Here is a 27,292-nt window from a genome sequence, read left to right as displayed (position 1 = left end):
AGCTTGAAACGATGCACAAATTCCACCTAAAGGCCGCTCTAGCGAGATATGCTGGTGGGTTATAATCCACCATCATGCTGCCATCAAAAAGGATTGAATAGAACAATAGGAGCAAAAGAATTATTTGGAGACAGCGGCATTATGCATACAAAACAAGTGGATGACAAAAGCGATGAAGAGAGCTTTATCACTCAACCCCACTGTGCATTAACACTATTGTAACAGAAAAAAAGCCCTTTTGTTGCTCTGCTTTTCATTGTTGTTCTTCACATCAGGGGAGATGCTGTTATAATAGAGCATACATGATTGCACCAATGAACTGAAAACATCGACAGGATTGTCTCATCAAGTGCACGCTCGCTATTAAAACACAGTAAAACATCAAAAAGTCAAGCGTCAAGCTTAGACATATAGATTTTGCCAGCACTTGCTAAAGATGCATCATAGTCCAGAGAGACTGCTGAGCTCGGGGGATCATGTTAGGGCAGAAACACAAGCTACAGCCAAAGTGCATTCTGGGAAAAGTAACAGTCAAATCTGAGCTGAAAGGTAAACTCAACCAAAAAAAGTCATGTTTTTGTGCTTGAGGAAAGACTGAGATGGTATGTAAGAGAGCAATGAGGCCACCACAACAGTGATGCTCAAATCAACCCAAAGACTGATTCATTCAGGAAATTCACACCTGGAGGATGCTAAATTAATAGCATAATCTAAATTAGAACATCCTGTCCTGTTCAGACTGGATACAGGCCTCTGCGCAATTGCTCATCCTATACACAGCAAGCAAGAATTCTGCTTCCAAACCGCAAGATGCAGCCTGACAAAGTGTCTCCTCCTGTCCGCCCGGCTGAGGCTGGAATTCAGGATGTGTCAGCCGAGGAAAAATAAATACAGCCACATCTGAAGAGAGCATGTCCTTCACTCGCCCCTGACAACACTGGCCTGCGAGATCAAAGGAACTCTAAAGAGACCTCAAAACACGAAACTCCAACGCTGCACTTTTGCTGAATCAATTTGCCGCATTTTCAATAACCCTGGAGACTGAAACTTAATACCATTTTCTTTTGGCCAATGGATATACACTGAATTTGTTTTTTTTTCAAACAACCTTACGGGGTATAAAATAGTTGTTTGTATATACATGTGGCACCTGCATGTGTTTTTTTGTGCTTATATTATCATACTATAGAATTAGGAAAAAATGTAATTTACCAGCAGAGGTCTGCTTGAACTTCTCACTCTTTTTCTTCCTCCATTTCCAGGGCTTGAGGAGGCGTCCCAGAGTGGCAAACTTGCTCCGACGACGGATGGGTGGAGTGTGGGTGCCGGAGACCAAGGACTCAGAACGCATGGCGGCCAGCCTCTCTACTTCCTCAGCTGTGAGGGAATAAAAACAAAAAAACGGGGTCTAGTTTAGGTGAGGATGCAGAGGAGGTGATATTCTGGTAATCATGCTGGAGAGCTCACAGTGAATGCAGCAGACACTTTTGCTTACAAAGATCCAAGCAGTATGAATCTGTGCCAAGTGGCCTCCCGAATTCCCTAGTAACTGGATGAGGTTGGGAGTGGATAAACAAACCTGCAAATCAGATAGCATTACGCAGGATACGCTCCGAGTCTAAACAGTTTGAGGCTGCATCACGCTGAGAGGTTGGCGTTAGCTTGCCAAAACACACTAAACAGACTGATAAGCACCTCATTAAGGGGAAATCTTTCTACTCCTCATCAAATATTCACAAAAGCCAGCCCGTTTGAGTTTTACATACCATCAGATATCAAGAGCCAAGAATGTTAAGCACTTCATTAGAACACCAGCTATTAAGTGAAAAAATGAATACATGCTATGATTAAAAGATGCTGCAAACAACCCCACTTACAATCCACCAGACGTCAGGGCACACACCAACTGTGGCAAAAGTTGCCTTGTGCTTAGAAACGACAGGTTTTAGCTGCACAGGTAAGATCTTAAAGAGGTGTTCAAACTGAAATCTTTGACTCGAGCAGCTTGTGAACAGATCTAAAAACCAAACAATGCATGCAGCACACAAACTATAATGTGCCCTCTAGGTATGAACTGCTTTTCTCTTCACTCTTTAGTCGCTTTACAAGCTAACTGAACACAAGACATTTCAGAAGTTTTTCAACAGAATTCAACCATATTTCAAGTGCAGAAAACCTGCAAAATATTCACTAAAACAACTTTAATATTCCCACCTGAAGTATAACTGCACTCATGGATTATACAGTATTGAAAAAAAATCAATTTAAAGGGACTTCAATCTAAAGTAGGTAACATTAAAATATATACTTGCTTAAACTGCTATACTTGCAGTTCAGTAAAAAAAATGGCCTTTTTTTGTTTTCCTACCTTTTGAAGTCACCCATTTAATAACAATAATAACAACAATAATAATAATAATGATGATAATAATAATAATAATAATAACAATAATAATAATAATAATAATAATATCAAAATTTTCACATTCACATAAAAATGCTATTTATAGGTGCCTTTCAAACCCCTCAAGGACACCGTACAAGTATCAATGCAACCATAGATAGTAAAGTCAAACAATCATTAATAAACAGTAATAAGTTAAAAATAACTTCACAAATCATTGTCATAAAAAAACAAAACAAGGTATAAAATCAGTATAATGAAATCACCATCAGTGCAATTAAGATGTGTGTGTGTCACCATAAAATCAGACCCAATATGACAGATTGAAAAGGTGTGTTTTTTAACAGGATTTGTGTCCACTTTTTCTGCACAGACTCAAAGCTTTCCGAGTGTGGTGATGTGTCTGCTTTCATTGTTGTCCAAGTTGGCGTCTGGGATGCAAGACTGTGCTATCATTGCAAATGATGATGCAAGTTAGACAAAAATAGAAGCAGACCTGATAGATTCCCCATCTCAAGCAAGTGTTACAGCTACAGTAGGTCACTTTTATAAAAAATACCTTTTTGTAATTTTTGCTGAAACTGTCGCTACATCCTGACAGTAATACATGAGACAGATAATCTGACAGAATCAGGTTCTTGTGCATCCTCCTGGTGCTCCTCATGGAATTTGCAATAATCCACAGCACCTGAATGATAACAATCATTTAGTGCCGGGAGGAGTCTCTATCGCAGAGTTCATCACTGCATTTGCTGACAACAGCATGCACGGAAAGACAAGTACACAGAGGATGACGTTTCACAAAAATCTTCTTTTCATTCACACAGGTCCTCTGTTTACTTGTCTTTGCCAGTGTTGGCATGGCATGTCCATCGACATCAACACGCAAGAACAAAATGTTTCATCATTTGTCACTACGCCACTGTAGTGGTAAGCAAAAAAACAAACAAACATGAATCGAGCCTTTGCTATAATGGCATTTGTGTGTCGAAAAAAAGTTTGAAGAGGAGGAAATTGTGGACACGGTCGTAGCTGGGAAAAGAGGCCAACTTGGCATGCCAATTTCACAATGAGTATTTATTAGCATCTACTAGCATTTTGCAGTGTCACGCTGATCAGTGCCACTGACACTCTGATGTAGGACCACTGTTTTAGAGCCACAACCAAAGATATTGCCATGTTTCTTTCACATTGGTTATCTTTTGGGCTCTGATTGGTTGTTTTCATTCAGGATTCTTGCAGATGCCATGAGAAGCACTAGGAGAAGCACATTTTCTCACATTTCATCTCTCATATACTGTCAGGATATATTGGCAGTTTTAGCAAATATTACAAAAAGTTATTTTTCTAATAAAAGTGACCTACTGTAGCTTTAATACTTGCTTGAGATGGGTAATCCATCACGTCTGCTTTTATTTTTGTCTTACTTGCATCATCATTTGCAACGATGGCGCAGTCTTGCATCGCCAGGCGTCATGATTTCTGGCCTCCTGGGAGCAACAATAACTCAACTTGGACAACAGTGAAAGCAGACATATCACCTCACTTAGACAGCTTCATGAAAAAATATTCAGATATAGAAACACAGAAAAGGCCAAGTTTTCATGACTGGGTCGGGGTGGCAGACTGGAGTCTGGATGCATGAGGTGACCTCTAGCACAGCGTGTCCTATCAGTTGTCAGTGTCACCACATTGCGTCAGATCATCACCCATGACATGCTGTCAGGGAATGTGCTGCTGACTTGCTTTTGAATGATTACATCATATTCACATTCATGATGTTTGCCAACATGGAAATATCACTTTGCGGGCTAGTCACCTCCCCAGGGCAACGGGACAGCAGGATAAATAACGTGACAGTAATGCGACAGAAATCAGTCCCAAGGACCATCAACTGAATGCTCTGGTGCCTCTGAGCCAACCATATTAGCGATCCTGCCACCAAACTACTCTATAAATAGCTCTACAGTCAATGCTAATTGAATCCAATAGAGATTCAAATTACTTCATTAGAGGTCTGAAAGCTTGATAAAGACAGGAAGACAAACAAGCAAATCTAACCTGAGTAACATTCAACAGCCAACCACTTCTATATATTGCATGATTTTTAACTTCAATAAAAGAAATACAAACTGAACATCAGATCACAACATCAAACACTTCTTTGTAGGCAACAAACCCTCTAGTCTACACATGGCTGAAATATATATTATATTTACAAAAGAGGAAAGCTTTTGATTTTGGTGCACTGTGAAGATGTACCCAAAGGGCTTGCTGTATTGTGTTTCATACGACCCCATATTTCTTTTACAGGCAGAAAACACAGAACTAGAATGTCTACAGTTTAAGTGCATGGTGATGTAATTAATCACAGTCTTGACAAAATCCTGGCTGAGCAGAGACAAGCTCAATCTGCAAAGAAAAAAGGGGGAGAGAAAAAAACAGAGAAAATCCTCTTGCAAGTATCCAGGCTGATTAAAATGTGGTGCTGTTTTTAAAAGGCAGGTGACCATTTCATGACATCAGACACACCATCTTCATCATGTTGCATGTAACCTACATTCTCCAAAAACACCCTGATGTGGCTGCTTTTAATTAAAAACACTTGTTTGCATACCAAAATGGCTGAGTGATGATGTAATGACACTAAACTGGAAACGGCTTTGTGTAAACAGCCTATGTAGTTCCCATTTCAGTGGCATCTACATCCTAAATAGGTGACAAATACAGCTTTCCATATAATGATTCATATTTTCTACGAGGACAACCAACAAGTAGCAATGCAAGTGAGAGCCCAACCCAATCAGAAGTTCTGATCCAGTCAGAGGCAGTTTCCACAACAGCAACAGTCGCTTTGTGTCTAAAGGTATACACTGACCCACTTACACTGAATATTGTCACACGCGAGACACATGAAGGAGACGCAAAGCACACAGAGACATAGGAGCGCCTGATCTGGTTGTCAAACAGAGCCCAGAGGCATGGCCATCGCCGGAAAAAAAGAGATCCTGGATGGCGGTACCGCATGGGCGAAACCACACCAGGCACGAGCCTATCCATACTCACCGTCCTGCGTGTCGTTCCCGCGGCTGCAATTGCTGCAAATGTGCTTTATCTCTTTCCCGATGTGACAGTGGATCGTAAAGGGCATGTTGTTGTTGTGGTGCGGATGCTGGCCGTGCCCTTTCTTGTTGCTGAGAGACATGATTTTGACCAGGCTGAACGCTTTTTTCTTAGGTTTCTCCACCGCTACGGGCGTTTCTCGGCACCCCGTGGTGAGCCAAGTGCCGTGCATGATGGTGGGCGCTGGATCCACCGTCGGGTAATTGGCCGTCTTGAACATTTGGGGGACGCGAAAACGGAGCGGCGCGTTACGACGGCGTGAAGTGAAATTAAAGGGCCATCAATTGAGTCCTACCTGACCTACAGCAGCAGCTCCCATCGACCTCTCTGCTGTATTCCCACACCTTTACCTGAGATCCCAATAATCTACAGCTATGCTTGCGCAACGCAAACGCCGCCGCCGCTGCTGCTGCTGCTGAGAGAGAAAAAACCCTGCTGCCAGATCCAAGTGAGCTAATAATAAAATAGAGGGTGAGTAGTGAATGGCAGTGACTACCTCTCCCTCCCAGAGCTGTAGACTGCAGTCGGGTTGTAGCTAATCCGCGATTAGTGGTGCTGAGCAGTGGGTGCCTGTGATTGGCTGCACGGAGCGCTCCTCTAATAGGCCAGAGGACGGAGGAAAAGTTGCCCGTCTGATAATAGAATAGCTATCACTACTTTATTTTCTGACGAATTACATTAAATGACAGAGGCTTTAAAACGGCTGTAACAGCAAAAGAGCGAGTTATTGCCTGGTTATGGTTTAATCAACATTTTTATTATTTACGGACTGATCTCTGGGGTGTGACTTTTTTTTTTAAAATTATTTTTATATTGACCCTCTCTCTGCAGAAACAAATATTTATCCTTGAGCCTCCCTGAGTGGAGGAAATGCATGGTTCTCCCTCCACCATATAGGCCCAGACCACATGTTTGTGTAGGGCTGTCAAACATGAATTTATTAAATCGAGATTATTGCAGAATGTCAGCAGCTAATTGTAATTAATTTCATTTTGTTAAGTGCATGTTTTCATTTCAATTATTTTTGCATTTGAAATCGCCTTGCTGTTTTTCTATCACCAAATTTTACCCTCATTTTGGAGCGTTATTACTGGCCAGCTTCCTGATAAGCATGAATTGTTGGTAGCACTGTATTCCTTGGGTCTTCTAGTTGTAAATTATACGGCTGATACCGATAACATGTCAGTATTATCATGCATCCCTAGTTTTTGGTCATTTCGTCTCTCTTTGGAGTCATTTTTGTCTCTTTGTAGTCATTTTGTGACTCTGTGGTTGTTTTGCCCCATTTGTAGATCTTTTGTTTCTTTTTGTAGCTCCTTTGTATCACTTTGTGTCTCTTTAGGGTAATTTTGAGTCTCTTCCTGGTTGGTACATTTTAATTTGAGTGACATTTTGCAGGTGAAGAACTGTGGGGGCCCTGATAGTTTTGTTTGGATTAGTGTTCAGTTATCCATCCATGGGATTTAGGGACATCTATTAGCAAAATAGTATATAATATTTAGAACTATATTTTCATCTCCTTATAACCACCTGAAAATAACAACTGTAGTGTTTTTGTTACCAAGAATTAACAGTTTAAATCTAAATACAGAGCAGGTCCTCTTCCATGTAGTCTGCTATGTTGTTCTATAACAGCCCAGAAAATACAAACCAAACATGGACTCTAGATAAGGCTATTTGCATTTTTGTATTTGTCACTGTAGTTTACATGCTTAGCACACTGGAGAGGTTTCAGGTCTGCTATGTTGCCACAAGATGCCACTAAATTCAGCATACTAGACCTTTAAATCACACACTATTTACTCAAGCAGGAAGCAGTTACAGTTGGCTGGCTAATACACATGTAGCCTACATCAGCTGATTCAACATTGTCCTCAAAGGATATCAGTGTATAACAAATAAAGGGTACGCCCTTCCCATTTATCCACCCTCTCTGCAAAACTGATGAGAAAGGATAGAAGATTAAGTGAGATCTAGAGGTTCAGTTTAAGTGCAAGGGTTCAACAGAGGTGAATGGAAAAAAAGGATTACTCTAATGTAGGTGCAATAACAAACAAGAGCTCAACGAAAAAAGCAAAGGGACCATAATCAGTGATCACAAAGCTCAACACTTCAAATGAGAAAGCTCAGCCTAAAGTAACAGCGTGGCATTAAATATTCTTTCTTTACATCACAAATTCCAAACAGCAACTTGGTTGATCCCTGAAGTTACTGTGCACATTTTGGGGTAATTGATAACATTAATGGGCAGTTAATGAGGCGTTAATCATGGAAAAGATAACGGACCCCACGGCATTTCCAATCATGTTTCCTACAGAGCAGTGAATGGTGGGCTGGGACGGGTGGGGGGGTATCTTTGATGTTCCTTCAGTGAGCTGCAGCTTATTCCAGTGACATCAAAGCTCGCTCTGAAATGAGGGACAGAGGCACTTGATTTACTCCCACCACGGTGCAATGCTGCCCCTGCCCTCAGTTGCCTCTTTTTTTCAGCACAAAGTTTCACTCTCTTGCATTCGTGTGCGTTAAAGTTCAGGAAACTAGCAAGAAAGAGCTACTTTTGTGTCCGAAAAACATTTTGCAGCAAAGAGTAAGAGGTTAATGGATAAAGGAGTGAAAGTGCCTCGCATCGGGCAGATAATACTGCAGCAAGGTGCTACTTGAAAGGGAAGACTTTAAACTCTCAAAAAATGTATGTTGCCGTCATAATGCTCCACTAGTTTCATAAACAAGAACAGTGATAACCTTTCTCTCCCTGTTAACTCGCATCAGTGCACATTATTCCGCCCAAAGGACATTGAATAATCTTAAAATGTACTTAAGGATCAAGGCTCAAAGCTGGTATTGGCCTTAAAAGTGTGAGGACTTATACGGGCCTACATCTTGTTAAACTCAAGGCCACTTACGCCTTAATTTCCTGTTAGATCATTTTTACAAGAATCAGATAATTAAAGCTACAAGGCAGGTCATTTGTCGGCTGCGAGGGAGAATGGTCACATTTGGCGATGTGGTTATGTAACCTCTGTGTCAGGCGGCACTGATCAGTGCTACAGCAGATCCCCTCTGTTAATCCGTAAGAGAGGAAGGGGTGAACATTTATTAACTATTAAGTCATTTTTATAAAAAACAGTTTTTCTTTTACTTTGAAATGTGTTTAATATGAAGTACATTGTCTTACTGTCATTATCTCCCTCACTATAAAGGCTGTATATATGCTTATATTGGTAGAACTGATGTTAGATTTCTGAAGTTTATTATACTGCAATTTGCATATTGCCTATCAATTTACTGTACAGTTATTTGTATCAAAGTGCATCAATCTTTGTTTTTATTATGTAACTTCAACTTGCTATTTCCCACAGATGGCTGTTATTATGACCCCTGCTGTCAATGAAGGGGATAATATTTTTTTGTTGAAGTGTAAATGGGGTTAGTTCAGAAACTGTTGTTGATGTAGGTCCCAAGGCCAACTGAGCATGTGATACTGTAATATATATATATATATATATATATATATATATATATACCTTCCCTTGAACTGCCCTCACAAACTATGTCCTGGAATTGTCGCTGTTAACCTATTTGTATTTATTCTGAAATTTTAATTTTTGTTTCAATCAAACATAATAGTTAGCTATTTTGAAGTACAAGAATCAATTTATTTAAAGGTCCAGTGTGTAGGTTTTAGGGGGTATACTGGCAGAAATTTAATATAATATAATTTTCTTTAGTGTATAATCAACTGAAAACAAGAATTGTTGAGTTTTTGTTACCTTAGAATGAGCCGTTTGTAACTACATAGAGAGCGGGTCCACTCCATTTTTTATTATCTCTCTTGGATGACATACACTTTTAGTAATGAGTGGATCTTCGACTGTTCTAAATCTATATGAACTGCATATATTGTAATCCTCGCTTGGAGAAAAAAACATGTCAGAGCTTCATTCAATGTGTTCGGGCAGCACTAAACCTCTGCTTTTGCCTGTCAATGAGTCATTGCACAGACTTGCTATTTTCAAATATCCCATTGCGAGAGACTCTTACTCGGGGCTGCAGCCCTGTTCTGGGGACTACTAACAGGGTGCAGACTTCACACTGTATCACCAGTAAACAGGGAAATACAGCAAGTGCTGCTGGACAAAGCAGTAAGTGACAACAGTACTGTCTGTGGTGGAAACACAACACAAATCTAGAGTCTAGCCACCTCTTTGTAGGTGCCATCTTTGGTTCCAGAGGTACTATACTGAAAGCCAATGATGGAAACGCAGCTTTAATCCCCCTGAATCGTAAACACATTTCCTTTTAAAGTTAGGTCAGATACAATCTTAGCTTTCAACCCTGTCCTAACCATGGATAGATTAGTGAACAGACCTACTGGGCAGAGGCCCAAAGTGTCAGGGTGCCCCCCTGGCCTTCACTTGCAACATGTCACTCAAATTAACAGATTCAGGGCCGGCCTCTAGCTCACCTTTGCAGCGGCCCGGGTTCGATTCCAGCCTGTGTCCCTTTGCTGCATGTCACTCCCTTTCTCTCTCCCACATTTCCTGTCGTTCTATAGCTGTCCTATCAATAAAGGGAAAAATCCCCCCAAAAATAATCTTTAAAATTAACACATACTAACCATGAAGAGACTCAAAAAGACCACAAAGAGACACAAAATAACTACAAAAAGCATCAAAACAACATCATAGAGAAACACACACACACAAAAAAAAATGCGTAATGTCTAAAAAATGCAAAACAGCAACAAAATAAGAGGCCAAACCACCACAAAGTCTGTGTGTCTCATACGTATGAGAGGTGGTGGGGTCTTTTGCCTATCTGTGCCCAGGGGCCCATGATTTCATAATACGCCCATGGTCCTGTCCACAGAAAACCTGCCTCACTCTTCCTGCCTCGTGAAAAACAAACATTTGGTAAGATTAATTGTAGTGTTTGTGTGCTGGTTCTGAGTTTGTTTTTAGAGGTGCTTCCATCTATTTGAAACTTTGAGTCATTCAGCATAAAATCTTGGGATCAGTGCTGGTTTTCAAAAACTAAGTATACTCTCCTATGGTTGACAACATACCTGTCACGTGTCACAAACTGTCACAACAAACTTAAACTGTCACAGTAAGCTCACCCAAAGCTGCTAAGAAGTATTTGCCAATCCTCTCTGACTCACATCTGATGGATATGTTGGCTCGTAGAGTTGTTGCCATGAAGCTGCAGTAGATGTTCGTTGTCAGTGCCACTAAAAAGCCGGGAGAGAATAGTCTCTACTACACTTGTTAGAATTAAATGTAAAATGTGTGATATTGTACTTGGAAAAAAAAGTTGACAATGTTGTTTCTTTGATATCTGGATTCTGGTTCCAACTGGTTTCCATGGATGTGGTGCAGGTTTTAGGGCAAAACAATCGTACAACTTCCGACTGAGCAGCCTGTCACTACAAATCTGCTGTTCCTGTTCTCCCTGCATCTCTCTGTCTCTTCCCATCTGTCATTCTCTCTCTGCATTTTTATCTGTCGTTCTCCCTCATAGTTACACACGCACACACAGTACCACATTTCCTTGACACAATCTAAAAGAGAATTAATAAGGTGGTAAAAGTGCAGTGCCATGCCTTTTCCACTTACTTGATGTAGGGAAATGTCAGTGATTGTTATGCAATTATAATCTGTAAGGAGAATGCCTCTTCACAATTATTAATGCAGTTCTTGGCTCCATATTCAGCATTAAGCTCAGTCTTCACTCAGTAATGTGACATGATTATGTAAAGTCCACAGACTACAACACTTGCGGAGTGAAATAGTGATGGCCCCATTTACATCTAAACGAACAGTTCTCCCAAAATTCCAAAAATCCTATTTTTAAGGGTATTGCTCAGCCGTGTGTGATGGCAGTGTACATTAGGACACATCAGGACTTTAAAGGGACAATCACCCCGCAAACAACAATACACATTTAATTCAATACACGGCCGTGCACCATCTAGTTCTGTTATATTCCCATGTACCAGCAGGAAAAAAAAATTCTCAAAATCAGACTGGAAAAAGATCTATCAAACTTCAACTAAAGGAATCACTTATTTGACTCAGGGCATGAGGGGTATAGGGCATTTTTTTTTTTTTTTTTTACATTTTTGTAAAATACAGGACCTGTTTCTGGAGAAACAGTGATTTGTTCAATTTTGATTTGTTTACATTGTGGTTTACTGCCCAGCAGCCTGCTGCTCTCTCACTTAATACTACAACGATTTCAAAAATGGTTGTTCAGTCGCTAAGAAACAATTGCATGGAAATAGGGTCCAGATTGAAAAGTACAAAAATTAACCCTTAAGGCTCTGTTAGAGATAGAGGACAAACAAGTACAGGTGCATTTTTGTTTTGTGATTTGTCTGTTTTAATTTATCTATTTTAATTTATCCTTTTATTCTTTCCATCTTGATCGTGTTTAATTCTATTACTTTTATTTCCGTGTTTACTGCTTATATTCTTTATATTGTATTTAGTCTTATTGGTACGGGTTATTATTGTTTTTAGTGTTTCTATCTCTGTTTCTTATTATCATCTGTCTTCCTTTTAATTTGTTTTTTGCCTCAGATGATCTCGTTTAATTCTATTGGACGTGTGGAATGGGTTGGGTGATGGGTTGAAACAAAGCACAGAAATAAATCAATATGAAAATACTATACAAAAAAAGATATTTTTGCAGGTATATAGGTGAGGAAAGGATTAGTTACGGGTGTTTCGATGTATTTTGTAACACTGCTGGGATATTTATTTATATATTCTGCTTTGCTTTGTTTCTCAAAGCACTTTTAAACTGTGTTTTTAATAAGAGGCTATTATTATTATTACTGCATATACTCTTTGTATTGTATTAACTCATATTGGGGTGGGTTGAGTTTGTTTTTAATTATTTTTTATTATTTCTATTATTACCTGTCTAATATTTTTTGCCTCAGAAGTCTTGCTTAATTATACCTTAAATTTTGTCTCCTTTTGCTTCTGCTTTGCTTTGTTTGTCAAAGCACTTTGTATACTCTATTTTTAAAGGGGCTATATGAATAAAGTTATTATTATCATTATTATTATTATTATTTATTAGTGATGATGTTACAATCGCCGGTACAGTAGGTGGCGACGTGCACCTTTAACACTGGTGTATAGGACAGGAATAAAACTAAAGAAGAATGAAAAAAATAAGAAAAAAAAGCATCGCCATCCATGCAAGCAGCAGCAGACACAACAAGGCAAAATGGATTCTCGTGGATGGAGCAAAAGCGAAACCCGCTGTCTGATTTCCAGCTGGGCCGAGGAGTCCGTGCAGCAGAAACTGGGTGATTCATATCACAACCGGCTGATTTATGAGGACATTTCTAACAAACTGAAGGAGAATGGTTACAGCAGAACATGGCTGCAGTGCCAGCGTAAAATCAAACACCTCAAGCATCTTTTCAGAAAAGCCAAGGACTCTAACAAGTCCAAGAGGGACAGAGCGAGCTGTCCTTTTTACGATGAATTGGAAAAGGTGCTAGAAAACCGACCGTCCTTCTGTCCCGGTGAAGGCGATGTGTTGGACTTGAAGCCTGAAGGGTCTCTGATCTACTCAACGGTGACCGCCATTGCAGATGCAGCCACGTTTAGCAACACTACGCCTGCTGAAAGCAAGGACGGCGGCGGCGATAGTGACGGTATAAAGCTGGTTAATTATATTAAAATGCATTCAACAATCTGGTGGTGTTCAATGTAACGTTACGCTTTACGTTTGCAGCAGAGGCGCACCACATACGCTAAACCCTGCACACTATAACCGAATAAAGTAGTGACATCAGCTTATAAAAATGAACAATTTGTGCATATGCATCGATGTTTATATGTTTAATTTGCTTTTCCCAAATCCACTAGTCGAGAAACTTGTTTTTTCCACCCGGTGTCAGTGGTTGTAATGTAACTTTAACGTTATTATGTTGCAGTCAGAGACACTGGTGGACTTTGGGAACGTAGTTTTTTGTGTTGTGGTTTTATTTTATGGACTGAACAAAAGAAATCAGCATATATTCCTACTCTAAAGTCCGCCTGCATGTTTTTCTCACCCGTCTGTAAAACTTTATCTTCTTGTTGCTGCTTGCTCTGCTTAACAACCATGGTAACAACAACAACAATAAAAGAAAAATGCTTCTTCTTCTACAACTTCTACTCAAAAAAAACGTGTTGCTCACTCACAGGCACCACCTGGTGGATAAAAATGTGCAGCGCTTCCCCACATAAATGCTGCAGCCCTAAAAAGCATATTAACATCAGTCCTTTAGAGTATAAACGATGTTTTTATCCACAGAAATAAGATTAGAAAAAACTGTATATTAAACATAAATAATTTGTATTCATTTTGAAGAGATATCAAACACGTAAGCAGAGCAAGAGACAGACAAATGTCTAGGGGTTGACCAATATTGTTTTTTCAGGGGTGATCCGACACCTATTATTAGTACTTCATGAGACCAATATTATGAGACCAATATTTGGAACTGATATGCATTTACAATGAAAATATATCTGTAGAAATTTAGAATTTGGAATATAATAAACTCCAACACAAAACTTTGTTTAAATGCCTTTAGCAAATGTTTAATCAAAACTGAAACTTTCAGCATCATTTACAGCAAGTTCAACCTGTTTTTTTTATTTTATTTTATAAAGTTGAGTGAAAATTTTGATTAAAAATGAATGAGCTTCCTGAGGTTTTACATAGTAAAAGTTCCTCCCATGCTGACGCTTTCTTTGCATGTATTGCAGACTGCCTTCCCTGGTGTTGGTTGAGTGTAATACGCACACTTTCATCAATTACTTGTATGAGTGCTCATTAAAATAAGACACAGATACAGATAATAGGCAAAATGCCAAATATCGGCCAGGCCAATAATCTGTCAACCCCTTGGCATTATAGTCAATGTGAATATAATTCTGCTCAGCAGAAATGTTCATACAGCACTGTCACAAACTGTCAGGGATTGTGGTTAAGATGCTACAGTTCCAGAAAAGTGTAAACAGATGACTGCTTGCTTTCCATCTCTGTTATAATTCACTTCTGCCTCCTGCTCCCTCTTCTCCTCCTGTCTGTCTCCCCCGTCTCAGTATGTTTTCTCTCCTGCCAACAAGTTTTGAATGCCAAAGAGATAACACAACATCTCGACTGGTTCTTGGTATTTGAGTCTTTTGATTCCGGTTCTATAATTTCACCAGTTTCCTGCATTCCTGATGTTTTTACACCAGAAACAATTGACTGAGTTACACTGGACCAAAGTGTGCATGCAATAATTTGGTTTTTAGAAAAATAAAATACAAAGAGCTAATGAAATCGTAATGTATGCAACCCACCAGCATTTAATAACATTGTTTTTATAAAAATAACACTGTAGGCTAAAAATAAAACATTTATACATTTAACCTTTACATTTTATATGCTATCATTTATTTTGCTCAATATTCATGTTACACATCGCTGCAAAAGTCTCCAAACGCACACAAAATAATCGGGATTGTTGCAGTGCCACTGTGCTGCAGAACTCCCAAACTTCTCCTGTATCACAATGGCGCCATCTAGAGCGGTATTTATATACTGGTAATTTACTTCATAGCACACTAAACAAATCATAAACAGAGTTAATTATACTGTCAGCTGCTTATGGGCCTCTTCTGTGTGTTATCTACAATAGCTTTTGTGATTTCTAAATGCCAGAAATGAGAACTATGTAACTAAAATAAGAAACGTGTCTTTGCCTTGTATGTTTGTAGGTAACAAGGTTATGTGTGTACTTCCTAAAGAGTGTTAGTAAACAGCTGTCATCATAACTAATTGATTATGTCCATAACAGGCATTAATAAGATATTAATTATATCTTTAGCATACAGTCTGTGTTTTTTTTACACTGGAAGAAGCTGAACTACAGCAAAGCTACACCTGGGTGAAATCCAGTTCGGTTAATTAAACCTACTTAAAAAAAGTATTTCAAACTACTTTAACAAAAAAGGTCAAATTGATATGTGATCTGAAATTATAACAAAATATTGTATACAAATGCCACATGCCAAAAACACCCAAAAGACTTAGTTAAGTTTATTGCAATAGTGCCTTCTTGTTTACATCTCGTCAAACATAAGCCCCAAATTTTATTTTTAAAAAGGCAACTATTCACGTGAAAGTGCAAGCATGACACGTTTGCTCTTGTATCCAGTGTCCTTCAGTTAGATGCCTGTTTTCCAGAATGTAAAGTAAAATGGCATGCAACCTCTTGTCTTAATATGTGTTAAAACATAGCAATAATAGTGTTTACAAGTAGTTGTGGTCAAAGGAGATTCAATTACAGAAGAGAACCAATTATAAAATAAATAAATAAAATAATTCCTTTAATTTTATGGCCCAAAATTATTTGTAGTTTCAGTAGTTCACTACACAAAAAAATGGCAAATCACAAAGCAAATACAAATATAGCTGAACTATCAGCAAGCTACTGTAAAAGGTAATAAAACTTCTAGTTTAATTACACATAGTTCACTACTCCCCAACACTGCCTCACAGTTAATGTCAAACAGTGCTGCATATTATCATTACAATAAATGTGCTTTATTTTTTCTCAAGAGATAAAAAGCAGTCATCTCTGTAATGTCACCTTACAATTTCAACATTTGTCTCCTCAGGCTTCCTCCCCCTTTCCTCCCTCCGTCTTATCGTCCCCCCTCTGCAGCTCGTGTCTGCAGCTCTGTGGGAGATACTGAAGCAGGGAGCTGTGATGTACTACGGTCTGCTGGAGGACTTTGTTACCACGGTGTTGGAAACTGTCCCTGAACTGCTCACTTACACAGAGAGAGTCCAGTTACTTATGGGCCTAAGAGCAAAGGTAAGAATAAACAGCGGCACATTTACTCCAGTGCTGCCATTAAGTTAAGTTTTGAGATACTTGTACTTTCCTTTAGTATTTACATTTATACTAATTAATACCATATTCCACTACATTTATTTAACAGTTATAGGTACTTTGCACATTTAGATTATTGATACAAAATATACAAGGTACAAGGTAGATTTATTAGTCTAATTAAAATTTCTCCTTGATCCTGCTACATCTTTTGGAGTCAAACATAGAGTTGTAGGAGGAAAATAATAGTAAACTTACTTTACTGATCCCAACTTCGGGCCATGCCACTAAGGGCCACACCCCTACATGTGACTGTGGAAAAATGAAACCTTCACTGAGTTATTCTATTCCTGTGCCAACAGGTGGTGCTAGACTTGTGCCGAAATGATGATTTCGCCAGTCCTCAGGCCATCCAGCCTCATCTGAGCAGAATAAACACGTACATTACAAACCAGGATAAAGAGGTGGGTGCTTTTGTTAAATCTCCATCACTCTTTGTGCCAATTTCTGTCACTTATGTGCTTTTTTATTTGTTTTTTTTTAAAGAGTTCCAGTTCTGAGATAAAAGCTTTAATGTCAAACTTCCTGAAGCTTGTTCACACTCTAGTGGACGATCAATGCCAGAGAGATATCTTTTATCAGGTGAGTTACTCTATCCTTCACTTATCAAGACTCTGTCTTATAGAAGAAATACTTGAAGCAAGTTTTAAAATGTCAAATGAAATGAAATGTATGAATATGTTTCTATTTCTTCCTTAGAAAACCTTCCCAACAGTGTTCGGCCCTAACTATGATTCAGCTCTACAGGCTCTGATGAGAAAGTTTCTCTTCAATCTGCAGAAGCTGCTGCCTGTCCCAAACCTTGAACAAGTATGTGCCTGACAAACAGTAATCCTGGGACACATACAGTGGAAAAAAGTAATTATAACAGTTTAAAGTATGCAATAAGACTTATTTAATACTGTTATTTTTTGTGTTAGCGATGAGTTTGTGGTAAGCACAGAGCCAATTTAATGTTTATTTTGTTATTCCATCCTACTTGTTCTCTAGAGCGTGTTAATTGAAACTTCATACTTCAGTAATGCAGCAACATGCTGGAGATATGCAAGGAAATAAGTTTTCTTTATTAACTTAGTAATTACTTAAAGTAATTATTTCTAAATAGATGCATGTATATTTTGCGGTGCTAGATGGAAAGCCATTAACAAGAAACAAAAAAAAAGCATTAACTCTTTTGTGATGATTTGAGAGATGTTGTTACAATAACTAGGAAATTAACAAAATGCTTGGGAACATAACTGAAATTCAAGAACAGTGTTTTTATATAATAATCTCTGAAGCTGATTGTGGCTGTTCTCTTCCGTTTGAAGACTTCCCAGCGGCTCGGTCTCTCCCCTACTGTCTTGAAAGAGTGTGTAGACTTCATGAATCAACCTGAGCCCCTGAACACACTCATTCAGCATCACAAACATCACGGCCACAAAGTTTCTCAAGGTAGTTTTTTCACACAATTTCTACAGCAGAATATTGAATATTTTTGCACATGTGAAATCCATGTGGTGTTTCTGTAAGGGATTGAGAAAAAAGAGAGATTTTAAAAATAAAGTCATAACATTACATCATTTTGAGAAAAAAAATGTAATTCAATGAGAATACGATCCTACTATCTCAAGAAAAAAGTTGTAGTATTACATAAAAAAATGGTGACAGCAAAATTTCGGGTTTTTTTTCATTCTGTCCCCTCTCCAAATTAAGAGGTTTTTGCAGGTCCATAAATGCAGCATAGACAGAGCTCTCCATGAGTTCTTTTTTTCCTCAGTAGAAGTTTGTGACTCATGGGATTGATAATTGATCTGTCGATCCCATCACAGCTGATCAGATCAGATTGGTGGATAAGGGGACCAGCTGCCGTGAGTGAATGCAAACTTTTAGACCCAGCAGACCGAACGGTTAAGTTTCCCTTCACTGCTCCTGAGCTCTACTGCTCCGTTTCTGCACTGACAGTGTGGTGTTATGAATAACCAAACGGTATATATGTTACAACAGCACTCCTAATGAACGGTCCAACTCTTTCATCATGGTGGGCGGCCACAAGTAAATATAAGTGTGGGAAATCCCGACATGACTGGGACCTCGGCCAAAAGTCATGAGCATAAACCTTTTATCCACCATGTCTTCTCTCCAACAGGGACTTTTTTGTTCTTCTGTGTCACTTAATTTTCTCTTCCAAATTTGTGAGTTTTTTCCTCTTAAATATACATATTTAATCACACAATATTACAACTTTTTCTTGTAAAATCAAGACTTTTTTTGTGCAGTATTTTTTTGGAAACAGTATGACTTTATTCTTATTAAATTGCAACTATATTATTTTAACATCACATTTTGTTTCCTTGAATTTACAACTTTATTCTCAACATTTCCAGAAATGTATTTTCTCATAGTGAACCTAATACGCCATCATAAATTCCTAATTGTCTTCAGTATTATTAACTTTACTTCTGTTTTGGTTACTGAGTAAATTGTGTTCTGTCATTTTTTTCTAGCTTTGTCTTCCTCCGGTGATGATTGCATTCTTTCCAGCCTGTCCTTTAACCTGCCAAATGTGGACAATGACAAAGGAGACGCACTCAGCTGTGAGCCAAAAAGGTTGAAAGAAGAAACCATTGAGGAGATAAATTCAGAATCAATGAGCAATATTGAAAGAAATGGCCAGCAGCATGATGACGATGTGACAGAAGACGAAGGCGCCTTTGTAGAAGTAATACTCCAACCTTTCGATGAAAGCGAGTCTACTGATGATGACGACATGGACAAAACATGGTTCCACCATTTGAAAACTGGCAGGAAGACGTCCTCAAAAACCTTTAAGTGTCTTGCTTGCGGCCAAGATTTTAGTTCCCGTCAGAAACTAAGGAAGCATAAGATAACCCATAGTGGTTGCTTTAGGGATATAGATTTACATCCTAAACCAAACATTTGTGTTGAGAAAAATGCCTCTAGAAGTGAGGGTGAGTTTTCATCATGTGCAAGTTCCAAAACACATAACCCATCAAATCTGAATAGTCTACAAGCAGAGACAAGCCCACAGTGTTCTACAAGCTTACCTCAACACGCCAAACTGAACCCTGCTGATAAGACCAAAGAGTCTTTCCTTAGCGAAACTGGATCTTCAAATGTTGCACCCCAGGAATCAACATGTCCTGACTCACAGCAAGAGCAAACTGGTAAAAGAAGCCGTCGTGTCAAACAATGCTCCAACTGCGGGAAAATATTTACCTGTTCTGCTGACTTGATGAGGCACATGCGATGCCACACTCAACAGAACCACTGTTTTCATTGTGGAAAAGACTTTGACAGCTCTGATGAAGACTGCGAGGTGCACCAGGAAGGTAAATGCAACATTCAAAACCAGGACACTTTTGTGAGCAACACCAAGAAAAAGAATCAAGAGAATAATATTTCAAGCGGTGTCGCTAGGCTACCAACAATCACACATGCAACTGCCTACTCTCAGGCTAAATCACCTATGACATGTCAGGAATGTGGCCAGGATTTTAGTTATTACAAGAGTTTTGAGAAGCACAAGAGCAAATGCTCCAAACGGGCTCCTCGAAGGAAAAGGCGTTTTAACACGGACTATTTTGTTATCAACGGGTGCAATTTCCGATCAGCTGACAGTACCAACGAGAGCCACGCAGAGATAAGTTCCGAAACGAAGGAGGGTGAAAAAACTCCTGCCTCCGCCGACGGCCCCCAGACTAAAAGTCGTAGCTTTAAGTGCACTATGTGTGAAAAGAATTTTTCAAACATCGCCATCATGAACAGACATTATTCCCAGTCACATAAAGTTCGAGGTCCATACCCCTGTCCGATATGTAAGGGGACCTTTGTGAGGTTATGCGAACTGGTTCGACATCTGCAAAACAAAAACTTGTACCAGTGTGCTGTCTGTAATAAATGTTTCCCAAAGCCAGGACAAGTGCATGATCATGAAAAAATACACACTGCATGCCGAACACCACGCATCTGTGAAACGTGCGGGCGAAGCTTCAAATATCTCGCCCATCTGGTTTTGCACCAGAGAAAGCATCGAGATCGGCAACCTACCGTTTGTTCCTACTGCGGCAAACAGTTCAGCTCAAAAGACTGCCTGAAAGCGCATATGGTCAGGCACTTAGGTGGCTTCCCGTGCCCAGTCTGTGGGAAGAAATTCAATCAAAAAACATACCTAAAATGGCATCTGTATAAACACACTGGGCAAGCGCCGTACCTCTGCGAAACATGTGGCAAAGGCTGGCCGAGCGCAGCGCAGCTCAAGCTCCACATGATCCAACACACGGAGGAGAGGCCGTTCAAGTGCGAGGACTGCGGTGTGGCTTACAAGAGGGAATCCCATTTGATAGCTCACCGCAGAGCCAAACATATCAGGTTGCGGCCGTTTGTGTGTGAAGTTTGCAGCAAAGCATTTCGATTAAACAACGAGCTGAAGAAACACATGATGGTTCACACGGGGGAACGGCCGTTCACATGTCCGAGGTGTGACAAAACGTTCACCAGAAAATCTCGCCTGAGGGAACACAGAGAAAAGGGGTGTCTGTATTAACTTCACTGTTCATGATTCATGTGCCATACCACACTCGCATTACACACAGTGCATACGTGCACCAAAACTTTTGTCATGTCTCAATGCTGTGGATGTTTGATGACTTTCATAATAAAGCTACAGATGTGTGAATAAACTACATTTTGTCTGATATTCAAAATGATTTTCAGTCTCTGAGAATAAAAATGACCTTGCCGTGCACAGAGTATGTCCAATCAAAGTCTTTTGTAAAATGTGCTGATGTCTACACAGTTTCTCCTCAGGCTACAAGAAGCTCAAGGCTGTGTGATAGAAGCAGGAGGAGACAGACTCTCAATTTGGGTGATTTGGGAGGAATCCAAAGCAAAGAATATAGCACAGAGGCCTTGCCTTTGCATAGATGGGAGCAGAACTGATTTGCCAGCAGAAAGTTAATGGGTAACTATTTTGGTAATTGATTATTAATTTAAGTCATTTCTCAGAGCAAAAATACCCTTCAATGTGTCGGACCAGCTTCTGAATTGTCAGGATATCTTTGGGTTTGTTTGTTTGACAAAACAAGCACTCCAAAGATGTCACCTTGGGCTCGGGAGACATTTTCTGATGTTATAGACCAAATTATCAACTGATTTGGTGAGAAAATAATTGTCATTTTTTTGATAATGGAAATAATAATTAGTTGCAGGACTACATGGGATTTATGGGAATGTATTGTGTGTTGTTTTGTGTGTATAAAGAGCATTACTGATGCATTTACATATAATCTGGATAACATCATCAAAGCGTTGACACTTTTTATGGCCATTTTTAATCATGTGAAAAGCCTAAAAATGGCCATCAAAAGTTCCCAGAGCTGTCTTTCCATGACTTGTGTTGTTAATGCACCAGAGGTGGGACCAAGTCATTTTTTGCAAGTCAGAATTAAGTCTTAAGTCAATGCACTCAAGTCCCAATTTAATCCACTCAGAAGCCAATTATGTTCCAAACATTAAAATTGTTGTAATAGTAGATTACTACTCTAAAATCACACATAAATTATTAACAGAAAAATTTTATCATGTTTTTTTTCCCCTGTCCATTCCAACGGTCTGGGAATATTTACGCATTAAGTATCTAATGATAAAAATATAAAAATAGGGTCTGAACAGACTTTTTTGTTTTCAATAAAATATATGAGATTATTTATTTTTCATGAATAGTTAACTCAATAAATAACGGTGTTTTAAAACACACTATAAATACTTTGTATTGTTTTTACCATCACTACTTAAAATATCCTCAATTTCTGACATACGTAATATGACAGTTAGCACTGTCCATGGGAATGAACAGAGGATCTGAACTGGCTGAGACAGGCGAGTCCAGAGTCAAGACTGACGAGTCCCAAGTGCGAATTCAAGTCCTAAGTCCAAAACTTTTAGTTTCAAGTCCCAAAGTAATAATGCACACTTCACCAAATGTAATTATATTTTAACAGCAGAGATAATATATTAAATTTGCAAAAAATCATTAATGCTTCTTTTAAAATTTGTATCAAGCACCGCTTAATTTTTGTACGCAAACAAAATCATCTTTGGTATCATTTTTCCAACTGCTGCTCACTAACATAATGTTCTCTCCTGCAGCTTGACTGGAAGCTGTCTTATTCCTTCAAACAAAGTGCATGGGGTGAATTTAATGTCGACCTAATGAGAAGGAATAGCATCAATGTCAGTTGATGCAGGAAATGAACTGATTTGTGAGTGACACACTTTTTAAATAACATACTCTTTAATCTTTGGGTTTGAGGGAGGTATCAAGTATTTTTAAGTCAAAAGACTCAAGTCCAAGTGAAATCATGAGTCAGTGGTGTTAAGGTCCATGTTGAGTTGCGAGTTTTTTCGATTGTGTCAGATTGAGTCCTCAGATTTGTGACTCAAGTCAAGTCGTGTCGCTTGTGTCCACACCTCTGCAGTGAAAAATGACAAATGTAATTCTTGCTTTGTAAATAACGGATTAATTAATAATCCAAATCCTCAGTTATTGGTTTTCTGTTGATTAAATAATTGATTATGTGATAAATCGTCTCAGGACTAGTGTATGTGCACACACATTTAACCTTGTTCAGTAGCCTATTATTGCAGAAAAAGCATTGCTCCACCAGAGAGCAGTGGTGCTCCAGGGACTGTCTCAGTTTCATCAGCCAGAAGCTGTGTTTCATGTACAGTGTCTATTAGTTGTTCACAGCTCTTTCACAGGCCACATGACACAAATTTCCTATGAAAGCAAGTCCAGCTGTCAAAATGAAAATTACTTTTGTGCTGCAGAACATTTTGATTTTGGAAGTTGTTACGTATGAGTGTAATCTTCTTGTAAGTTTGAGAGGATAAAGATGCAACTATTGCTAAATCTTTCATTAGATCTGTTTGTCTCAAACATCAGATTTTGTTTTGTTTTATGTCCCTTTCATTCTCTCTATGCTGCTGAATCCTGTCTCTGCAGAGCCCGGAAGAACCCTCGGCTTGGGATTCCACTTTGTCTGTTTTTTCCACTTTGCCTGCTAATTAAGAAACAGTGTTGCAGGCAAGGTGACAGAGGGTGACAGACAGCAGCTTTTTTCAATAGAGGATGGGGGGTGAACATCTCTGTAATAGCCACACAGTGGGGCTCCAAGGACATTTGTGTTAGTCCTGTTTAATGAAATAAAATGCAATAAAGGAAAAGGGAACACTGTCTGCTTTTCCATTCTGAGTCTTTCGAAAGAGCCGTGGACAGGATGTGCTGAACAAAAGCACATTTCGATGACACAAGGTTTGGTTATATGCTCACTAAATCACACTACTTGATAGCACGAAAGTGAAAAATTGAAACACAAGAAATCCCGTGAAATGAAAGCAATCTTCAGCGGGCTCTGCAACACTCACTGGTAGGCAGACTGCACCACTCCTCTGGGACGCTCTGGCTGTCTCTGTCTGCAGAGACACTCAGAGATTTTTCTCTGACTAAAACCTCCATCTGTCCTTCTCGCTACTGATGAACACCACAGTGTGGAGCGGACTATCAACTAAAGAGCTTTGGTCCCCTCTGGCCTCTTCCGCCTGTGCTGAAGTTAAGACGAATATCTGCTGGTCTCAGGCACAGGTAGCGAGGCATTATCTGACATGTCATATCAAGGAGTTTTCCTAGACACTAATGGGCCATGACTGATGTCATAATTGCAAAATAATGTACTGTAGACCATTATAGCAACAATGATCCCTACAGTATATGAGTCATTTTAACTCTTTAGAGAGGCATAGAGTGCCCAAGGAATGAGTCCTAAAACCTGGAAATGAGTTAGCATTTTAGCATTTTGTGATGACACAAAATGCACAAGTACATACCACACTTGAGAATTTAGAAGCTTTAATGTGTTTTATGAAAAGGAGGTTGCTAACAAGTGACTAAATGAAACTACAGAACATCATTGCAACAAACACAGCTTTAGAGCCTTGTTGTGGTGTTGATGTTAAGTAATGCAACTGTGTGTAGTTCGTTTATTGCCTAACATTAGCTTTTTACTTCTGGCGATTGCATTTAGGCTTCAAAAATCCTAAAAGTGGTGTTCATGTGTAAAGATTATCCTGTTGAACAAATCGCCTAAATGTTTGTTTGCCACCCAGTTTTTCTTTTTCTGCAATAATCCAAAACCAAAAGCAAAAATCCCATACTCTTTTTGATAAGAGAACCAGGGCAAAGCTAACTTCAGCATTGGCCTACAGGAAAAATGAATCCCTAGAGCACTCTATTGACACAGCAAAGGCTCTTGACGTGACCCCATTCACTTCTTGACCCCAACCACCAGAATATAAACCAAAAATTGCTCTCCTAGGATATGAACAGAAGCCAAAGTATCATGTTTAAGCCTTGAAAAAAGAAGCTAATGAAAAGTGACAAAAACTGCAGTTCCTCTAATGGCCACTTGAGGCTGGCTCCAAAACAGAGTAAAAAACAAACACAGCAGAAATATAAACATGTTTATAGCCTGGTACAAAAAACAGTTTTGGTCTCTATAGCTAATTTTAATATTCATGACAATTCTACGGGTAGTGTTTTTTTGAATTTTAATTTTGTTGTGGTGAAGAGGGAGCTGAGCCGAAAGGTAAAGCTCTCGATTTGCCAGTCGATCTTCGTTCCTACCCTCACCTATGGTCACGAGCTTTGGGTAGTGACCGAAAGAACAAGATCGTGGGTACAAGCGGCCGAAATGAGTTTCCTCCATAGGGTGGCTGGGCTCTCCCTTAGAGATAGGGTGAGAAGCTCGGTCATCCAGGAGGAGCTCGGAGTAGAGCCGCTGCTCCTCCACGCTGAGAAGAGCCAGATGAGGTGGCTCTGGCATCTAATTAGGATGCTTCCCAGACACCTCCCTGGTGAGGAGTTCAGGGCATGTCCCACCAGTAGGAGGCCCAGGGGAAGAACCAGGACACACTGGCGAGACTATGTCTCTCAGCTGGCCTGGGAACGCCTCGGGATCCCCCGGGAAGAGCTGGACGAAGTGGCCGGGGAGAGGGAAGTCTGGGCTTCCCTGCTTAGGCTGCTGCTCCCGCGACCCGACTCCGGATAAGTGAAAAAAAAATGGATGGAGGGATGGAAATTTTATTTTTTTTTATGTCTCATCTGCCTATGTTTTAAAAAGGCACAAAATTGTGCATATTTAACGCAGCCAGGGACCTTAGTCGCATGTCATTCCCAAGTGGCAACCCCAAGGGCTGAAAAATTAAGCCAATGTGGAAGTGCCAAATACTGCAGTTCATCGAACGGGCACTGGGGCACTCTATGTTATATAACCAACTGTACGGCAGAAATAAACATGTTTACAGCCTGGTGCACACACACACATGAAAACAAAATGGTTTTGGTCTCTATAGCTAATTTCAACATTCATGACAAACGTACAGTTGGCCAGATGGCAATGACCAAAACTCAAGGAGTTGTGAACTCAAGGCTTCAAACCAAAAACCAAAACAGTCCACAAACCAATTGGTGACATCATGCTAGTTACATCTATTATTTATACAGTCTATGGTCATTCCCCGTTTCTCTCTCAACTCATTTCCTATCATCTCTCAACTGCAACTACCTAATAAAAAAATAAAATAAAATAAAAAAAACTCAAAACTAAATGTTGGCCTTTCGATTTTTTGATTGTTGTAAAGTGCATCTATACGAGATATGAATTACTGTAATAGCATAATGTTGCTTGTCTTTGCATCGCAGTATGTCTAAGTGTGCTTTCTGACAGGGAATCTTCAAAGCCAGACAATTTCATAACTGACACCTTTAAGTAGTATTAAGTACGTATTCAAAAACATTTTTATCACTGCAGTTATTATATGATGTGACTGCAAGATCAAGTATACTTTGGAACTGTAAGATTTGCTGGAGATAGGATTGGAGCAAAATGTCCCCTCAGTTCAATTTCACATAATTATTCTGCCTCTTCAGATCCCAGTCATTTATCCTGTAGGCTATTAGTCTGTTTTTACACAGACTTACATAACTGTCTGAAAATTGTGGGCATAATTTACCATAATGTTCTGTGTAGAGCGAGCACCGTACATCTCTGATTCATTTGAAGAGCTTCACTCCAAAATTAGGTTTATCCTGTAAAAGAAAGAGGTTGTGTTCAGTCTGTAATGACTGATAACAAAATTGAAAGGGAGAGATAGCATGACAAAATGACTAATCTTCACATTCTTAAAATACCAAATGACAACACTTTTCCGAAATGGAAGAATTATTTGGAATATTATTAATTTGTGATTTACTCTGAAAGAATATGGTGAAAAAAAACCAAAACGCATCAGCTGTTAAAAGGATTTTTGCCTCATTTAAACAGTAAGTTGGACGTGCAAGAGCCAAAATGCATCCTGACTTTTATCATTAGAAATAGGATACTATTTTGAAGGACTGCTGAGTGGTGCAATGCAGCTTTGATTGAATTGAGTCCCAGGTTTGCAGCAGCGTCGAAGGGATTCTGACTCTGTAAAGTCTCTTACTCAGCAGAAACGTCCTCAAGAGCTGGTGCACTATGGGAGCTGCGTTGGTGACGCCAGCAACAAATGCCATCCTGTAGACATTCATCATATCCACATAATGGATGCCCATCGTTTGGCCCTCACCCGCCTGACATTATCTAGCTGAGGATATACATTTTGTTGTCATTGTAGATATTAGGGATGTGACCCACCCATCCTTTGGGCGACAGACTGGATACAGTGCTGCCTCTTTTGTTTTATTTCTTCATACCCAAGAGAATTCATGG

The 27,292-nt window shown here is 39.4% G+C and overlaps 2 protein-coding genes across 5 annotated transcripts in view; one reads left to right on the top strand and one right to left on the bottom strand.

Moving 5' to 3' along the window:
- The window catches only part of LOC121951238 (phosphatase and actin regulator 1-like), a 63,475-nt gene that overhangs the window by 28,156 nt on the left and 8,027 nt on the right, over positions 1–27,292 (bottom strand). The window contains exons 1-3 of one of the 3 annotated variants that reach the window (XM_088085564.1): positions 5,471–6,017; positions 1,496–1,579; positions 1,213–1,377 (exon numbers count right to left, since the gene is read on the bottom strand). In XM_088085564.1, coding sequence (XP_087941690.1) covers positions 1,213–1,377; positions 1,496–1,579; positions 5,471–5,747 — 526 coding nt within the window. In that variant the 5' untranslated portion in view covers positions 5,748–6,017. Of the gene's footprint in view, positions 1–1,212; positions 1,378–1,495; positions 1,580–5,470; positions 6,018–27,292 lie in introns of those variants that run through there. The other 2 variants (XM_088085565.1, XM_088085566.1) reach the window with 2 other exon arrangements.
- Positions 12,459–21,190, top strand: LOC121951338 (uncharacterized). 2 transcript variants are annotated; one of them, XM_042497618.2, is made up of 7 exons: positions 12,474–13,202; positions 16,207–16,406; positions 16,787–16,888; positions 16,971–17,066; positions 17,184–17,294; positions 17,795–17,918; positions 18,971–21,190. In XM_042497618.2, the coding sequence occupies exons 1-7, from the start codon at positions 12,767–12,769 to the stop codon at positions 21,028–21,030; spliced, it is 3,129 nt and encodes a 1,042-aa protein (XP_042353552.2). In that variant the 5' UTR covers positions 12,474–12,766; the 3' UTR covers positions 21,031–21,190. The 2 variants fall into 2 exon arrangements, with proteins under 2 accessions (XP_042353553.1, XP_042353552.2); XM_042497619.2 differs by lacking the exon at positions 18,971–21,190 and having other exon boundaries at positions 12,459–13,202; positions 17,184–17,342.

The sequence above is a fragment of the Plectropomus leopardus genome, chromosome 12 (genome assembly GCF_026936395.1).
Source record: "Plectropomus leopardus strain MGB_pleo_1.0 chromosome 12, ASM2693639v1, whole genome shotgun sequence".
Taxonomy (NCBI): domain Eukaryota; kingdom Metazoa; phylum Chordata; class Actinopteri; order Perciformes; family Serranidae; genus Plectropomus; species Plectropomus leopardus.
Note: the sequence above shows the minus strand (reverse complement) of the source record. Positions and strands in the feature narration are given on the sequence as shown.

Excerpts from the sequence above, each read along its gene's own strand:
- LOC121951338 (XM_042497618.2), top strand. The coding sequence starts at position 12,767 with ATGGATTCTCGTGGATGGAGCAAAAGCGAAACCCGCTGTCTGATTTCC. Across the intron at positions 13,203-16,206 it reads CGGCGGCGGCGATAGTGACG|GCTTCCTCCCCCTTTCCTCC; the intron begins GTATAAAGCTGG and ends TTGTCTCCTCAG. Across the intron at positions 17,067-17,183 it reads AGAGAGATATCTTTTATCAG|AAAACCTTCCCAACAGTGTT; the intron begins GTGAGTTACTCT and ends TTTCTTCCTTAG.